The sequence below is a fragment of the Haemaphysalis longicornis genome, unplaced genomic scaffold, assembly GCF_048455015.1.
Source record: "Haemaphysalis longicornis isolate Haplotype H1 unplaced genomic scaffold, Haemaphysalis longicornis Haplotype H1 scaffold_2, whole genome shotgun sequence".
Taxonomy (NCBI): Eukaryota; Metazoa; Arthropoda; class Arachnida; order Ixodida; family Ixodidae; genus Haemaphysalis; species Haemaphysalis longicornis.
This window is the reverse complement of record NW_027526295.1, coordinates 148,530,826-148,550,126: the sequence shown is the minus strand read 5'-3', so window position 1 is coordinate 148,550,126 and position 19,301 is coordinate 148,530,826. Positions and strand designations below refer to the sequence as shown.

The 19,301-nt window shown below is 47.0% G+C and overlaps 1 protein-coding gene across 1 annotated transcript in view; it reads right to left on the bottom strand.

Moving 5' to 3' along the window:
• Positions 1-18,770, bottom strand: part of LOC144168349 (phospholipid-transporting ATPase ABCA3-like) — a 40,389-nt gene extending 21,619 nt beyond the window's left edge. Inside the window, exons 1-4 of the mRNA XM_077697354.1 lie at positions 18,761-18,770; positions 14,399-14,667; positions 5,250-5,507; positions 2,266-2,569 (exon numbers count right to left, since the gene is read on the bottom strand). Coding sequence (XP_077553480.1) covers positions 2,266-2,569; positions 5,250-5,507; positions 14,399-14,667; positions 18,761-18,770 — 841 coding nt within the window. The remainder of the gene's footprint in view (positions 1-2,265; positions 2,570-5,249; positions 5,508-14,398; positions 14,668-18,760) is intronic.
• Positions 18,771-19,301: the final 531 nt, after the last annotated feature.

Below are 19,301 nucleotides of genomic sequence, written 5' to 3'. Positions count from 1 at the left end.
TAACGTGCGCCGAAATCTCGTACACATTTGCGTTTTTGCTTTTCGCTTCCATCAGAAAAGAGACCGCCGCTGCCGGGAATCGAACCCGCGTCCTCGTGCTTAATGTGACTATCGAACGCGTTTATTTCTGCAACTGAAGGAAGGCGGGCAATAGCCGCTGTAATGACTCATTTTCAGCGGTCGAAGAACGCCAAGACCGGGAAAGAGAAAAAAATTGGCTGCGTATCTGCTAGCTTGGTTGCAGACTATAGTCGTCTGGCGCCCCTGCCAAGTAAATGCCTCCCTTCTCGTTTCCGCTCACCTATCGTGCTATTCCTCGCCCATCTCGCTCCTCACAAGATAAAAACGCCAGAGGTTCGCTCAAGTAAAATAAATTTACCGGTTTCAACTGCTCCACGCTGGCGATGATGATTAGTGGCTCTCCTTTTAAATCAGGACGTCGGTTGTCAGCAATCGACTTGCCTGTTTTATTCCACGTACTTACTTGCCCTACTGTTAGCTAACTTAACAGATTTGCCTCTCCGTAGCTCCACAACCCCCAGTTTTAAACTGTCATATCTCCGTCCCCCTTTTTTCTTCCCCCACTTTTCTAAATTATCATTCGGTTGATTACTCATTCGTTGATTACTAAATTATCATTCGTTTGATGCGTACCCATATCTTCTCTACTTTTCTTCCACCACCCCTCCAGCACCCTCTTCGTCCCCTCTATGGCCCTGAAGTTGAGGTTCCCCCTCACCTCAAATCCCAAAGCCCCCGCCAACGTCGTTTTCCCTCGCCCCGCGACGGTCGTATCTCTGTGCAGCCCCTGACAATATGGTCCATGGTTTCCCGATCTCTGCAGCAGCATGCACAGGTTTCATCCTGCTTCTTGTGTGTGTGGGGTTTCTCAGGCACCGAGCCCGTGCTTCAAATAGCAATGCACTGCCTCTCGTATTGCCGTAAAAACTGACTTCTTTCCGATTTCTAGTTTCCCGGTCTTATATGTCTCCGCGGTTTTTTTCGCTTCCATTCCGTGCCCAATTCGTCGTCTGTGCTACCTTTCCCTGCTTTTTAACGTGTGTATATCCCACTTTCCCCTACAGACTTTCCGTAGCGTTTGATCAGCTGTCTGGTCTTCCGTCTCCCCCCCCCCCCCCCCCCCTGTGTTTATGCTTCTCATATACCGGTACTTCAACACTCTCACGGCCCATATTTCCTCCTCCGTAAATTTTATCACACTTTGCGCTCCCTCGCTTGCCTCAAAGGATGACCAGCCCAAATCCGCCTGTACCGCTTCGTTCGCAGTTTTGCTGAGGGCCCCTAGGGCTGATCTGCATACCGCCCTCTGATTTACTTCCAGGCCCGCTTGGGTCTCTGGTACATACAGATAACCGAATTTCCGAAAGTCAGTCTTGGTACCATGACCCCTTTCCATACTCCCCTTACTGAGAGCCTCTATGCCAGTGCTTCTGAACGACGTAGACGCCCGTGTACCGAGGTACCGTACCTCCACGCCACTCCCCACCTTACTTCACGCGCGTTCAAAGCGCCATCTATTGCAACCTTTCGTTACTCTTGGCGGCGCAAGTGGCCGCTTTCATGTTTTTATGGTCGTACTTTTTATTAAACAACGCATCCATGTGTTTTTGATAAAGGAACCCCGAAAATGGCACTTACGGATTGATGTGTTGCCTCAGATATGCGTAATGTTTTGTTTATGTTTAACGATTTTGACTAGTGTGAAGATTATTTAAATATGGCTGTGGGTATATAAACGTATCGTTCAACCTCTGTATTACTCTTCCCCTGGCGGCTGTATCTAGAAAATGACTGACAGGCAGACAGACAGACAGACCAAAATTTCGCAATTCAAGTAGCCCAGGAAACACTATCGTCTATAAAATCTTTCGAGCAAGTTTGATTTATCTGATGGGCCTAGAGCAGGAATTTCTGGCTCAGCTATACTTCGCGACCCCCTAATATAAGTACTGGATGTGCTCGTTGACTAAGTTCAGCTTTAATTATTTCGAAAAAAGTTGAAAAAGCATTGCAGGGTCCTTTTAGTAAACAGCACTTGTAGTTTGTCTATATTGGCCCTTTAACCGAGTCATCTAGCAATCATTCTGTAATCCAGGCTATACTCTTGTTATCGGTCTTCCATGTAGCATTTCCACCCCAACACATTGCCTCCGTATCGAGAGAGCGCGACTTAGAAAACTTGGACGGGAAACGCGGCTACTAAGGCGACGGAGAGGGCCTTCAGAGGAGGAATGGCGCGCTCACCGGAGGCCTTCTCGTCGACGACCTGCGCGACCAGCATGGAGAAGGGGATGAGCATGCCGATGCAGAACCGGATGAGCACCAGAGCGTAGTTCTTGGTGTCGTGGTATTCGATGTGTGCCGGGTAAGGGTGGCGCTGCAGGGTGACCGGGGGCAGCGGGTGGCTGTAGTTGGAGCGCGCCGCCTGCATTTCCAGGTGGCGCTGCTGCAGCGCCGCCATGATCGGAAGCAGGGTGTTCACCTCCGGCAAGAGCTCCTCCGCCACGGGGCCCTCGGGAGAGTTGATGAGCCGCTGCGGGTAGCGCACCTGTGGTGCGACCGGATGGACAAGGAGGAAACGGGTATGTTTGTATGGAAGACGTTATAGGTAAAAAAAGCTACGTAACTCCAACTGCGATGCTTCGCTATTTGAGGCTAGAGCAGGTTTCTTGAGAAGGAAGACCTTTGTGGGGAAAATGGCGGTGCATGTGGGACAGCTGCGGAATGGGGGAAAAAAAAACGATTCCGCACATCGTACTGGAATGTGATCGTATCCATTTAAAAGTACATGGCGACAGCATTCGGTTCCCTAAGGCCGAAATTTTACAGGTAATACAGGGAAAGTAATCTACAAGACTGTGGAGGTAACTAAAAGCGGAGATTGCGGTCCCCTGTGGGTACAAGCCCTGCACTTCCCATACGCACCCCGACTGATACACCGAGCACTCCCCTTATTGATTTGAGCATAGGGTAAAATCGGCGGGTATTGGCGCTAACGAGCCCCAGCAGTTCCAAAACTTTTGCAAGACCTGTGATTTGTCTCGCTATAAATTTTCTCTTGGCTGAATTTTGCCCATTTTCCGTAAATAAGGGTGTTTTGGGGTAGATTTTAGGCCGGTTTAGGAGAGTGGGCACACAATATCAATGCATCATAGTGCAAGTAAAGAAAAAGAAACGGACTTGGGCTGGCCATGTAGTGAGGCCAACCGACAACCAGTGGACAATTAGGTTAACAGAGCGGACACACCAAGAGATGGGCCTAGAAGGGGAGGGTTATAACAAAGTGGAGGGATAAAATGGGGAAATTATGGAAATATATAAAATATGGAAATAGAATAGGATAAAATAAGGAAATAGGAAATAAAATGGGGGATAAATAGGAAATAGGGAAATAAAATGGGGAAATAGGCCAGCGGCGCATGATAGGAGTGGCTGCAAGTCATGGGGAGAGGCCTTCGCCCTGCAGAGGGTCTAAGTGGGGTGATGATGATGATGATGATGATAATGAGGACGAAGACTACCTATGTTCGTAAATGAATCTACGGCACATTCGAGTCGTATTATACGCAAAAACACTGACGCAAAAACCTCGATAATCCTAAGGCATACAGTATTCTACTTGGGACGATGAAACTAGTAAATATTGCATTGGAAATAGTCTATCATTGATATTCTGATTGCGGAAAACCGAATCCTCCAAGTGCTGCAATTAAAATGTTGACGGCTCAAAAGAGGAAAGTAGGGGAATAGGACGATTGACTGCCTGCTTGTGACAGAGTGCGGGAGGGAGTGTTGGGAGACAACGACAAGCTGTGAAATTCGTGACGAGGATGCGAGAAGCGGGGGAGGCATGTAACGCGAAGATGAATCGGCGGCGTATCTGCTTGGTTCACCGCAAGTGTCGTCAGAAAACGACACTAATCTTCTGGCGCCCGTTCCACGTAACACCCTCTCCTCCTCTCCCTCCCACCTCGCATGCTGTTTTTGTCAGTACATGTTTTTTTTTCTGAAATATGCATAATGTTTTCTTTCTTTCTGAAGAACGCATTCTGCAAGTGGCAGTAGTTTGGAAGGGTTTTGTTTATATATACTTATTGTTCAAAATTTTCCATTTTAGCCACGGGGTTGAACCCAGCGACAGACAGACCGACACCAAACTTTTTGGGTTTAAGCAGCCGAAGGAACACTGTCGTCTTTACTGAGGAGAGCTGAGCACTCAAATAGGGAGAAGTGAATAACGTGCCCAGCAAGGGCTACGAGTGGCGAGGCGAGATTTCGTTGGCCTATAGGTACAAGCCCAGCACTTATGGCGTGATTCAGAACGTCGCTAATCAAGGCGCCTTTTTAAAGACAACGACGAGAAAAACGTGAAGCTTTCTACCATACAACTCGTGTCGAAGTCGAAAATAGAAACGGCTTCGAGCGTCTCCGAAATGACAAAATCGGATACACGTCGTCATAATAACACGAGAGACGGGGGTTTGATTCCGACCGCGGTAAGTGTTTTTTTCTTGAGGAACTTGATGTGTCTTAGCTTATCATCATCGTCGTTTTGTGATACCCAGAGGGTGAGGTTGGCGTCCCTGCGGTGCGTGGCGTCATGTGCCGCGAAGAAGCGTTCTATCGTCGATAAGCGTGGCTCGCCAGCAAACTCCGAGGTTGCCTGTGGCGGATAAAACGGCAATGCTGCTTTTCGAGGATCAGGTAGGGCATAAAAAGGATAATACAGAACTCGAGCACGCTAAACGCTTCATTGCCAAAATTTGAAAGCTTCTTGCAACGTGAAAAAGAAAAAAAAATGTCGTCCAACTTATTTGCCTTTTTGTCAGAGGCCAGAAGGAGACATGTTCAAAGTCAGGTCAACTATAAGAGGAACGCTTCAAGCTGCCATGGCGGTGGCCATGACGGCACGCGACGGTAGCGACGGGTTTTTCTATGTATATAATACTAGGTAACTATGGTTCATGTCACCCTGAGGATTGCTAACGTGTGCCGAAATCTCTGCTCAAGGTCGTTTTCGTTCTTAGTCCCAATTACAAATGTGCTGCTCCCGCCAGGATTAAACCATCGTCCTCGGTCTCAACAGCACAACGTGTTAGCCACTTATACCTCGCAGCGGTATAAAAATATCTCTTCTATTAAATGATTCCTGCAGGTTCCTGAACACAGAGGCCTTCATCCATGGACACTACCGAGTTTGAAAGGCCTGGGAATCGGCCAGAGCGTACCAGGATGTCGAAGGGCAGTGGTCCCGCGTAGACGGACACACGGAGGCTGTCGGGCCACTTGTCTACGTTGCCGTCCGGCAAGTCACTGTAGCGAAGCACCGCGACTTTCGTAGGAATACCCAACTTTGTCGTTCTCCGTGCGAGCCTCAGCAGCTGCTTCGCCGTGTGGACTTCCTTGACGTCAGTGACATTAAGCTCCGCGAACGCTTCGCGTGTAAGTCTCGCCACGTAGCTGTTGTTGGGCGCGTAGAAGTACACCTGCATGCAAAGAAAGGCTCGCACGTTTTTTTCGGGAGACTTCGCGAAATTTTGATATGTACACCAGGCGTCAAACGTTTACGGGACACGATTCCAAAGGTAAAAGTTGATTTTGATAAAAGTTGATTTCGAGCCTTTTTTGCTGGCCAAGCTGCCAGTGAGCAACTTTTCCCCAAATCTTTCTTCGCATTGTTTTTGTCAACTTTACTACAAATGAAGGCATTTATGACTTCGTTCTCGGCTGCTTGGTGGCCCAGTTGCTGCTACGCGTATGGTGGATGGTGCTCCGTAGCGTGACGCTTTGCTTGCGGATATCAACCAAGCATTAAGCCATCAAATAAAAAAGAAATTTCGAAACCATTCGAAATTGCACCCCGGGAAACGTTTGACGCCAGGAATACCTGCAGTTCCCCATTCAGTTTTTAGAAGCTACATAAGCCCGTAAATTTTGGTCTGTCTCTCTGTATGTATGTTTTAATGTGCAGCATTCTTTGCCGAGTAACTCCCACAGGCAGAACCGTGTAACGCCCTGCATTTCCACAAAAATGCCTACGTCGCGGAAGTTCCACCTGTAATCGCTATAATGGCGTAAATGGAGATAAGTGGTAGCAAGAATTATTGCAAAATAAAAAAATAAGATTTTTTTTTTTGAGACTGCGGAAAATGGCGGAACGTGTAACGCCCTGCATTTCCACTATAATGCAGTTTTCGCGAAAGTTCCAAATGTACTCATTTTAGAAACGTAAATGGAGATAATTGTCAGACGAAATTATGAACAACTAAAAAATAAGAACAATAATAAAAATTATGGAAAATATCAAAATGTATACCCCATGGCATTTCCACAATAATGCAGATTTCGCGAAAGTTCCATCTGTAATCGTTATAATAGAGTAAATGGACATAATTGTTGGAACGAAATTCTAAAGAACTAAAAAAAATAAGAAAAATATTAATGACGGAAAATGCGAACCTTCTAATTCGCCCTCCGTTTCCACAATAATGCAGATTTCGCGAAAGTTCTAAATGTAATCGTTGTAATAACGTAAATGGAGATAATTGATGGGAGAAAATTTTGAAAACCAGAAAATAAGCAAAATAGTAAAAAAGTAAGGAAAAGATAAAAACGTATACCGCGTGACATTTCCACAACAATTCAAATTTCAGAAAAGCTCTAAATGTAATCGTTTTGATAACGTAAATGGAGATAATTCATAGGACGAAATTTTTAAAAACTAAAAAATAAGAGAAAAAGTTTAAAAATTAGGGGAAATGCCAAAACGTATACCACATGGCATTTACACAATCATATCTATAGTTTAAATGCATATAATTGGAACAACGAAATTTTGAAAAAGTACAATGTAAGAACAATATAAAATAATTACGGGAAATGGAAAACCGTGTAACCAACCTGCATTTCCACAATAATGCAGATCTCGCGAAACTTGAAAATGTAATCCTTGTAATAACGTAAAGCAGATAATTGGTCATAGGAAATTTTGAAAAAATAAGCAATAAGAAAATAACCAATTACGGAAGATGGCAAAAGGTACAGCGCATGACATTCCCACAATGCAGATTTCGGAAAAGTTACACCTGTAATCGTTATAATAGCGTGAATGGACATAACAGACTGAGCAATATTTTGGAAAACTAAAAAAGAAGACAAATATAAAATAATTACGGAAAATGGTGAACCGTGTATTGCCCTGCGATTCCACAATAATGCAGATTGCGGAAAAGTTCTGAATGTAATCGTTATAATAACGTAAATGGAGATAATTAGTAGGACGAAATTTTGAAAAAGTAAAAAATAAAAATATACAATCATTATAAAAATTGCAAACGGTGTAACGCCCTGCCTTTCCACAATAATGCAGATTTCGCGAAAGTTAGAAATGTAATCCTCAAATAACGTAAATGGAGATAATTGGTCGGACGAAATTTTGAAAACTAAAAAAAGAAGAAAAATAATAAAAATTTACGGGAAATGTCGAAACGTATACCGCATGGCACGGAGCAAGAATTGTTGAGGAGGCGGAACAGGGCTTGCTACAGCGTCGCGATAAAGTCACGGCGCCGGGCATGACTCCGACGCATCCCCTATCGCAAGGCGCCAGTGCGAAAATGCTAGCCCGATCAAGATTAGTCAGTGCATAGCCGGCTGCCCTCGGGAACAGACGATGCCGACGAATCCCTCGCGTGACTGGACTTTCATCGGAGTCGGTTTGCGGCAAAGAAATATACGCGTTTCAAACATCGTTACATAAGACGAAGGGGCTTTCATTTTTTTTAGAACGCGAAACCTACAATTAAAAAACATGGTGTGATTAGTTCCAGTGAATGATGGTTCTTATCCTCTATGCCATTAGTTCATATTTAGACAAACTTCACCGCCCTGCCTGTGGAACATAAAATTACGCCCATCTTCCCGCGAGGGAACCCTGATATGATGCGACGCATCAGGGGGGAGCGTTTGGACTGTCGCTGGTATGGGATTGCGGCAGTTCACTCGCTGAAGGGACTGTCGCTTCCATCACGTCTTCATCGGAAGATCTTGCACGGAGGTATCGTCAAGCAAAGTCAAGTCAAGTGCGAGAGCGAGCGCTGGACTGATCCGGCGCCGTGCGCTCCCCCGCTTATATTACCGCTTTTGAAAGGAGAGCGACATTTGCAGCACAATGAGCAGATACACGACCTTTTTTTTTCTACGCCTGTTTCTCAGCCGACAACACGCGCGGAGGTGGCAGATAGGTTCAACTTGACCCCTGGAATAGGGACATCGTCCACGCAACGATTTTCTTTAATTAATGTTTATTCTCTCTCCCTCTCATCATGATGGCGTACACCAGCCGGTTTTTCTTGTTGGATTCTTCATACATTATATATAGTTTAATTGCCGTGGCTTCTGGCTATGTTAACCCGCCGTGGTGGCTCAGTGGCTAAGGAGTTTCGCTGCTGAGCACAAGGTCGCGGGCCCGATTCCCGGCCACGGCGTCCGCTTTTCTAATGGAGGCCAAAAGCGAAAACGCCCGTGTGTACGAGATTTCGGTGCACGTTAAAGATCCCCAGGTGGTCAAAAATAAATCAGGAGCCCTCCACTACGGCGCGCCTGATCGCCTGCATTGCGTCGGTGCGTTAAACCCTACAATCAATCATCAATCATCAATCTGGCGATGATACAGTTGCCTCAGCTATGATGCCTATATTCGGAACGTGGGGCCCTCACAAATCGTCGAACGCAGAAACGCTGGCTGCGTACTCATTGATGCCTCCTTTAGCACACCAGTGGTTACAGTCACCAGCCCCCCCCCCCCCTCCCCCCACAGTTTATCATTGCCAACAGTTGTTGACTGCATCAATTGACGTAGCATAAACGGTCATGTGACCGCCCGCGCTGGTGGTACTTTATCTGAACAGTAAAAATGTTCTACTGTAATTGTTATCACAACACTTGGACAAATACTTGTCTTATTAGAAGCATGGGAAGACTGGACATTGGCACATCATTCACACCCACACAGAAAAAAGGGTTCAGGATTTAACCAAAGAACTGGATAGACTGGTCTCGTAGCGCCAGCTGTTCTATCCGGACATTGGGCAGAGACCTCGTGCTTATTGTGCAAGTTCCCTTTCACGTTATACAAATTGTCGCGTACAAATGTGTGCATATTTGAGAAGCGTGGCCCTGGCATGGGGAGCATGTGTGGCGTTGTGTTTTAAGGCGAAGTCCTGAAGGGCTCCATCCTGCGAAAAACCGCCTTTTTAGGGTAACGAAAATGACCACCGCTGTAAGACCTGCGGTCAAATAGAATTTAAACCCAGTTCACAGTTTAAGCCTATAATACGCGACCGGTTTTTTTTCTTAGTTGGGCGTAATTCGGTAGCCCTGAAATATACCCGCACTTTCACAGTTGGCACAGCAGTTAGAGCGCAGATTGCCGCGTGACAAGGGAACGTTTCGGTACATGAATGGGAAACGTGCATCCCTGCCGCACACGAAAAGTTTTCCTGTTGAAATATTTATCACAAAAATATGATAGAACGGAAGCCACGAAAAAGAAGCAAACACGGTGTAGCAGAAGAGCAGCCGGATACTGTAATTCGCGCCAAAAGACAAAGCGACGAGACGCAACTATGATGCAAGTCAAGAAGTTGTGCCCGCCTCGCACACAAGGATCGCGGCGTCGAAGTAGCCGATCTCCATTGTTATCCGACGCATCACCTAGGTGGCACCCTTCCTAACCATCAAGAAGACGGATCAAGGTACGGTAACCGGCACCGTACCAAAAATCACCCCACCTTCCCGCGAGGGGAACCCTGTGGAGATGCGACGCATCTCGGGGGTTCACGGTGTTTCCGTTGGGTTGATTCTCTAATTGCGTGAAACGTGTGAGAAACGCGTATGATGTATTCTTTATTTAACACGCGGCGTAACGTTAACGATGACGGCCTTGTGGTCGCTGAAGTGTACGGGTAGTGGATCGTGAAGTAACGGGACCACCGTGCAATTTGCAGCGAAGATATGCACGTGCCCGAAATCGGAACGCCGGTGCTGGAACGACCGCGGCTATGACGCAACGTGGCGCGGCTATGACGCAACACAATCCAACACAATCCACTTCAATCCAATCCAATCCAATCCAATCCAATTTAAATCCAATTCAATTCAATGCAATCCAATCCAATCCAATCCAAGCCAAGCCAAGCCAAGCCAATCGAATCCAATCCAATGCCCCTCAGGAGAGAGTGTTCGCTATCGGAAAGGAGATGGGGTGAGCGGCGGAGAGCGCAGCTCGCGCGGCGAGGAGAATGGGGGAGGGGTGTGGACGGACAACAACAACGCCGTATGGAGGGACAAGGCGAGTGAATGAGATGCTGTCGCATCTAAAACCCACATGCAGCCACTTGCCATTCCATTCTCCGCTCCGACGGAGCACTCCGCTGCGAGGAAAGTTCAAACACCCGAGAATAACTTATTGACGCACAACGACTTGCACCGTACCAGGGACTGTCTAGTAGCGACACTGGTCGTCCCATTCTGCAGACACTTTGCCTCCCCTACGTTCCCCAAGGAGTGATGTGCAGCGAAGGCGTAAGCATTCCTGCCCGCTCCCTCGGAACATGCACATTAATGTCCGATGTTGACCGCTGAAAAAGCCAAAGCAGCTGCGTTACACCGACGCCCATAAAGGAACACCACGTCACCTATGCGGACGCTGCGGTCTGTTCCACTGGGCCCGTGACGGCAATGGCAGTAGCGGACCACAACGCAAGTACTATAACATCAGTTCGCCCACTCTCTGCGTTTTGATCCGCGGCATTGATTGCTGTGTACCCCCACAGCTGGGACCGTGTAACGCGCTGCATTTCCACAACAATGGAGATTTCGTGGAAGTTCCACCTGTAATCGTTATAATAGCGTAAATGGGGATAATTTGTAAACGAAATATTGAAAAACTAGAAAATTTGAAGAATATAAAAAATCATGAAAAATGGTGAACCGTATGACGCCCTGCCTTTCCAGAATGACGTGATTTCGTGGAAGTTCCGCCTGTAATCGTTAGAGCAGCGTGAATGGGGATAATTGGCCAAAAGAAATTTTGAAAAACTACAAAAAAAAAACATTGCGAAAAATGGTGAACCGCGTGACGCCCTGCATTTCCAAAATAATGAAGATTTCGCGGAAGTTGCAGCTGTAATCGTTATAATAGGGTAGATGGAGATAGTTGGTGGAACGTCATTTTGAAAAACAAAAAATAAAAAAGAAGCAGTACACTGTCCCGTGTGATTATACAGTCGCGCCTAATTCGTGGAATAAAAGAAAACGTCCGGGGCCATATCCACTAACATGAAACTAGGAGAGGGGTGAAGCATTAAGGGTACAAGTGTATTCTTGGTGCCTTGGCGTTTTTGTTAACGGAAATGAAACCATAGGGGGTAGCAATATGCAGCTTTGCCGCAAAACTCTCTCGGCCTTGAAGCACGAAGCGTTCTAGCGCGAGGCGTAAACGAGTGCCCCGGTGTTTTCTTTAGTACGAGTTACGAACCGCTCCTGCGCGAGGTGTGAATGAGTGTCTTAGTGTTTTAGTACCGTGACTACATCAGACGATGATTACGACGACTACAGGAGACGCCAACAGCCCGCAGCTCCTAAGGGGCCTCTCGCCCCTATTATAAAAAAGTACTAAAAATGGCGAAATGTATAACGCTTTGCATTTCCACAGTAATGCAGATATCGCGGATGTTTCACCTATAGTCGATAAAATAGCGTAAATGGAGATAATTGGTCGAAGTAAATTGTGAAAAACTAAAAAAATAAGAATACAGAAATTACCGACAGGAGTGAACCGTGTAACGTCGTGCCTTTCCACAAAAATGCAGATTTTGTGGAATTTCCACATATAATCGTTATATTAGCGTACGTGGAGATAATTGGTCGAACAGAATTTTGAGAAACTAAGCAATTGGAAAATATAAAAAAATACGAAAAATGCCAAACCAAGTAACACCCTGCATTTCCACAATAATGCAGGTTTGGAGCAGGTTACACCTGTACTCGTTATAATAGCGTGGATGGCGATAATTGGACGGATAAGATTTAGAGAAACCAATAAAATTGGCTGAACAGAACTCACACTCAATACAAGCGGCATAAAAAAGCTACGCATTAGTAGAGAATTCTGAATTTCTGGATATTTTTCAGGTCGATGAGGAAGGTCCCACTGTGCTCGCGCTCGCCATAGCCCCCAATGACTCTAATGGAGGCCTGAGAAATTTGAGTTGTGCCGCATTTTCCCTCAAGCTCACTGAATCATCGCCACCTCCCACTCCACCAAGGAAACGAACTGACTCACGAAGCACCCCGAGGCTTCCCTCTCCGGGTTGCCCCGCTGAATTTGAGCTCAAATGTCATTCGGGGGCAGGGATGGGCTGTTGACATTACACCGACTCGAAAACTCCGCAGCGCATGACTTAGTCACACCGGGAAGTCTGCAGCACGGCGACTTTTAGTACCGTCAAATACAGTCGTTCAACCAGGAATGTGCAGGCACTAATGCCCCTACATGTGCACTGATCAGTCATGTTTGCGGGGCTCCGAGAGAGCTACCCTACCGCAATTATTATTGGCATGTCCGCTGAAACCATCGAGCCCCCAGAGCAGCACTGGGACTATAGAGCGATTGGAAACCTGTTGTGGTGTGGAAACCTGATGTGGAAACCTGATGTGGAAACCTGCTGGGGTCCAGAAGTGCAAACGACTCGGCCAACTGGCAAACGCAGCCGCTGCTCCCACGGGCTCTTAGTCGTCCTCTGACGCAAAAGGAGCGGGGAATACTTCCATCCTCCTTCCCTGTCCCAGTTTTTGAGCACCGTAATTTTTTACACCACCACCACAACAGCAGCAATTAGGTGCGGGTGTAGGTCATGGTTACTCGCGGCACAAACGTGTACCGAAACCGACCTGACAGAACCAAAGAACTGCGAATGACTCTGTCGTCAGTTACATCTTCACGTTACGTTAACATATGCAATTGGTTCAGTCAGTATGAAAACGAGCCCAGGTGTCTGCGGGTTTTAAAGAAGCATCCGTATGAGCTGAACGAAAGTCAATCAAAGCAGCAAATGTGTCAGCATTGAACTCCTCTCTCTCTGTTTCCACCACCGCAATTTCGAATACGCAATGTATGACCTGTCGCAAAACATTCCAGTTGGATATTTTCAAACCTGCATACGGGCAAAGCAGTATTCAGTCCATATGCAGTACAGGAGGTTTACCAAAGTTTGTTCAAGCATATAAGATGAATAATATTGACCAACCAGTTTAAATCAACAAACAATTTAAACCAATGAACGTACACACGTGCAAAGGGGTAGGATATAGTCAGTGTGGGAGATCTACCAAAGCTAGGTACGACCTCGCATCAGATAGCTAATATTTACCAAGTAGTGTAAATCACCAAACAAGTTTAGCATATGAACGATTTTAGCCGTCGATAATTTAAGTGAGCTTTCTCGAATCTGTCTCACCGTGTACGGTATCGCCAGATTTTTTAAAATAGTTTTTGAAACGCTTAAGTTGATGCCTGAAAGTATTCAGAAGAATAAAAAACAAAAACTAGGGTTTTTTTTTTCGTTCCTTGTAAAATCACGGGTCATTTTCACCAATAAGAAAATAGCGTAGAATGAATTCTTCATTTATTAGATGAAAAGAACTGCCGCACCATGGGACCCAGAGAATTTACACAAGACAAAAACGACATTTTGGAACTTGCATAGTGTCGGCGGGCATTTGGGACTAGTAGCGATGTTACTTGCGTTACTCCTGACAGCCACTTCATTTTGTACATCGTCGCATTTTTTTGTGTGTGTTCCGGTGTGACTTCTCTTCAAAATATGCGCATTTGTAGCATTTTTAGGGGCCAATCCCTCCCAGGGTCATTTTTGGTCGCCGTCACCAAAGCATACAATTTTCTTACGACTAAATTATTCAAGAGGGTGACGCGTTTGGTCCTCACAAGAAAACACAGCAAACCTCAATGACTACATCGCATTGTTACTGTTCCCGGAGTTTTGCGTTCCAGGCTATGGCCCCATTTGAGGCCAATAAATATTTCTATTTTCAAACACTTTTCCGGAAGAAATGGCGTTGAATAAACTTTCCACACTTGCATCGATTCAGAAATACGAGTTGACGTCGGAAGTTACCCCAAGAGCAGCGAATCTAATATAAATTTTGCTAGTATTCCTCCCGCTGATGTAAGAGTAGTGCAAATTATGGAAGAGTAGTAAGAGTAGTAAGAGTAGTGCAAACGCCATCTTTCACGCAGTGGACATCTTCGCCTTGGCACCTTTCGCCCAGCGTGTTCTGTAAACAGCCTGTTTACCTCATTAATTCCGACCATGCCCTGCGCCTTGTTCCAGAAGGCCCTGGGCTGTTGGGGCGGGTATATGGCGTCGGGGCGGCGTATCAGTGGCTCCCTGACCACGGAGTCCTCCTGGATGCCGTACAGCAAGAAGACCATGAGCAGGATCTCGACGATGGTGGCCGGGTAGTGGCGGCAGATACGCCTGACATAGACGTTCTTCCATAGGATCGCGTGCAGCTGGCGGGCCCACAGGAAGGAGCGCCCCGTCGCGTGCTCCCTCACCACGTCTGCAAAGAAAGAATACGAAGGCCTCCTTTGACAAGTCACCCCTGCTACCGCGCCAATTTCAAATTATCGTTTGGTCAGGATGTGCGGACACTATTGCTTATGCAGCCGACCTTGGCCATAAGGGTTTTTCGTTGTATGGAATAATAGAGAGAAGATCGTACGGAGGACTACGTAAAGAAACAGTGTACGTTATTTCCGCACGTCGCTGCACTGCGCATGCGCAGTACGCTACGTTATTTTTGCACTTTGCATACGCTCATTATACGTCGGCTATTTCCACGAAATAGCGAGCGTGCGTTGAGGCGTTTGCGTGCCGCTCTCGCGAGATCACGGAGAACGAGACCCGCTTCAAAGGTTAGCATGGAGACGGGAACGAAGGAAACGCAGCGCCTTCGCTTTTCGCCAGACGACGTGAACCTTCTAACTGAAGTCCAAATCCTGCAAAGCCACCATCGAAGTGGCCAACGATTTGCGCACACGTACAGGTGGCGTCGAAGAAGCAGTGCAGCAAGCAGCACGTCAAAGCGGATTGACCTCGGATGTGCGAAATATGGCACACGGATGTACGGATCTTGCAATGCGTACGAATCTTCGGAGGGATTGGCTTGATGTCTAATGCTTTCAAGTAGCCATACGCGAAGTGCTTCGCCTTAACGAACGCTCGCGAAGCGTGCGGGTTCCCTTTTACTAAGACTCCTTTCGTGCTTATCGTTTCGAGAAAGTTTCGACATCTCTTTACTGTAACAATGTAGTGTTATGATTTGGAAAATTATATAGAGTTACAAGAACTCCCCGATAAAGACAACTACGACATGACGGCACGGCATGATGACAAGGGCCTGCAAGTGCTAGCGTATCAGGTAAAAAGAAATTGATCAGCTCCTGAAGCTACAAAATATTTTAGCCAATCACACTCTGTGAAGGTGAATGATCAGCGAAGCTTGAGAGTGGACCATGCGCGGCGTCCGCGCTACGACGACCGAAGAAGCGCGAAATTTAAAATGGAGCAGGAAAACTTGTTCTGCCGATTGGACCACTGCCCCGAGAAGCCGCGGGAAGTTAGATACGCAAGCGCTTACAACGCTGTCAACAAAGGCCGGTGTGAACGTAGACAACGCTCATGCACATCGTATAGCGGCAAACCTTTGAGAAACCTTTATTATCTACTTGGGACTATATCGCTTTGTTAACGGCGCCTACTGATAACTAGTGTACAGAAAATGCCAATCTAAGTGACAAGACGTACAAGCTTGAGGTCAATCATTTCCTGGCCTTGAAAATAGTGCCTACTATTAACCAATCAACTCAAAATGCACAATACAAGTGGTAAAACGTACACGCTTGAGGTCCAATCAACGTTTTGAATGGCGTCCAACTTTGATTGTGATAGGGTTTTATTAGTGCATACAGCGGGACGCCCGTTTTCCAACGCGTCGTGCTTCAAAGATAAGTGATTTTTTGTTCGCCCACATGAAGAATACACGGAACTCTCACCCTATAACCTTGGCCTAAAACGTTGCGACCAGCATCTTGGAACATTTTACCCGTAACATTGTAATACACAGTATCACTCGGTGGTCAATCTATCGAACGCTTCCTCCATCGGTGCGTGGGGCACCGGTAGGACGCGCAAGGCAAGCCGACAGTGAAGATGAAGACGTCGCGGAGACGCAGACTGTTGCAAACGTCCGCACTCAGTTGTAATTGTATGTAAACAGATTTGTAATATGTGATTCTGATTGTGGGGCTTAACGCGCCGACGCAACGCAGGCGATAAGGCGCGCCGTAGTGTATGGCTCCGGATTAATTTTGACCACCTGGGGATCTTTATCGTGCGCCGAAATCTCGAACACATGGGCGTTTTCGCTTTTCGCCTCCATCAGAAAAGCGGCCGCCGCGGCCGGAAATCGAACCCGCGACCTCGTGCTCAGCAGCGCAACGCCTTAGCCACTGAGCCACCGCGACGGGTATTTGTAATATGTACATAGACTGTAAATAGTTTTCATCTGCATTGTTACCGGCCTTGCCCACCTGAGTTCCGAGACAATATATTCTCATTAATGCGTCCGGTTGACCCAGTAAATGTCTAACCTTGACGTAATTACCCACAATAAGTCATACAAAAACTAAAAAATTCAACCCAATTTTTGCTGCCCTTTCACGTCAGCGCCTTATTTCACGCGGTAAATGATGTCGATGTTATCGAAACTGTAGTATCTTTTCGTACTTTTATTTTGCCATGTGGACAAGCATTGGGTGGCTTCTTCAGAGGGGATCCGTCCGAGTGCTCAAAAACTCAATGGGTGTATTGGTTCATTCGAGTAAACATCTCTCACCTTTCCCGTTAGTTAATTGGCCTGGTTTCGAATAAAATCCACTGCATGGCATGATTAGGAGTGGCGTGCAAATTTTTCGCCGAAATTTACTCCTGCAGGTGTTTTCGCTCCGACAAAAATTGATGGCATACGTGATCAGTAATCCTAACACAACTTATATGCCTTGCGGGGGTTGACTGTCTTAACGGAGTCAGCTCCGCGGACGATAGACGAACTTGCGGAGATACCACGGACGCCACAGGAGCCGTGTACCATTTTGTGATATCGCTTACAATCTACTTAAACAATTCAAATAAATTGACACCGGGAACGAAGTTGCGATTGCATAACGGGGAAAAAAGATCAAGCTGGTGCAGCGCGTGCCCGAGTAATCACGTGACAGTAGCAGCTGGTTTCCATTTTCGCCATGGGAACGCCCCTGTGCTCAGCGCACCCACTAAGAAAGGCGTAATACTTCGGCAGCGGAAAAATACCCCGAGCGGAAGCCGTCAAAATAAAGTGAGGCCTGCAGTATGCACTTTGTTCCCGGTAAACCAACGTCACATTCTCGAACCATCTCAGCATTCACCATAAGAAGTCTGCGACCGCTGAGAGCACGAACACCCGTTATCGTTTTTGAGTTTTGTCTGCGTTTGTTGTTCAGCGGTTAATTCTTTGCGTGGTACGGAGCCTTTTCCGCTATTCTCAGGGAGGAATTTTAACGACCTTCAATTTGACCGGCTCAGCAGACATTTTTGACCTGTAGTGGCGCGCACCTCATCGTCTAGCAGCGCCACTATCATCTGCATCGTCCCACCACCATCATCAGCGGTGCTTCCCGGCCGACGTCAGCAGGTCCACGCGCCAGGAAAATCGAACACGACGGAGCGCCTGGGCGGTAGCATGCCATCACCGCTCCCACTCCAGTTCTGACCGGGCCTTGAGCACCCGCAATAAATGTAGGAGAGCCGCACAGCGGAGCCGCACTCTGTTGTATTCCTCACTTCAGCGAATGGCTGTATTAAGGGAACAACCTTTTTAAGCAGTTGATAATGGAAGGGTTAAGCGCGAAGAGGAGGGGTGCGTGATGTAGAAATTAGTCCGTTGCCGGGCGTCTCGCGATAGCTGTGTTGCCAAAATGCCAAAAAAGTGCGCGCATATCTTTGGGTTTTCATATTGTTATATGTTGCGAATTTTTCAGGAAAATAAACATCCCAAATGCGAACACACTTTGCTTCGGGAAAATAAGTTCAGGCGCATGGCCTTTCCGACTCCCACCAACTGCCCATCAACGCGTATCGTCCTATTGTTGCTGAATATTTTTAACACCATATCATGGTTGGATTCTCATTCGCGGGGCGTAATCTCATTTAAAAAAAACAGTAGCGGTGTGAACAAAATTCCCGCGCGCGTTTACATTGTCCGGCAGTTCAGAATAACCAGTAGCGCTTTCCTATCGGCCATCTTAGTTATCCGTTTCGGAAGATACAAGTACTGTCCTAGACACGTTTCGGAGTTTTATTTTCTCAAGTAATCCTGAGGGACCTTCCGTCCGGGGCCAGTACTCGGAATTTCCGCGCAGTATACCCAGGACTGGTAAATCTAGGAAACCGTATGCTGCGCCCGTTTAGGGCTAGGCCTAGATTCGAAGCGCCAAGTTCCAGTTTGAATGCCTCAGTTCGAAACCCTTCTCCGCTTACAGATCTCAGTAGCGGAAAGCGATGTCATAGGCAAAACTACTCCACAGCACCGCAGGCAGAACAGACGAGCCGCTTACCAGGTTCCATTGCGCCGCTGGGGTCTGCTGTCTGCTCGTTGCTAGCCCGGATTCGAATGGCAAAATGGCACCGGCGCGTGCACCGCGAGGTGCGTGCTCCGCCAACTTTCTCTCTCGGGTGCAGCTCCTGGCGCGTGAGCGCAGGCGACGATGATGATAGTGATGCCCTCAAAGTTGGCAAAGAAGGGGGAATTGGCCAGGGCTAAATCACTTGTTGAAATTTGTGAGGACCTCAGAATATCAACTTCGTTATGATTAAAATCCCAACTACCCATTAATTAGTAGCCTTCAGCAATTCAAGCTACCTGGACCCAAAAATAAAAGCTTGAATACAATTATATATTGTAACGAAGAAGAGAGGTCCGGGTCAAGGGATTAAAGCTCAGGCCGAAATTCAAGCTGAAGCAGGGCAATCCCCACGGACAATCCCCACGCATCAAGCGCGCAGCATGCGCAGCGATATCGAGTTCAGTTCTGGCTGCCCCTGCTTCTTCGGCTGCTCGAGCTCCTCCGGCCTCCGTCGCTTGATCCTCTCGGTTCC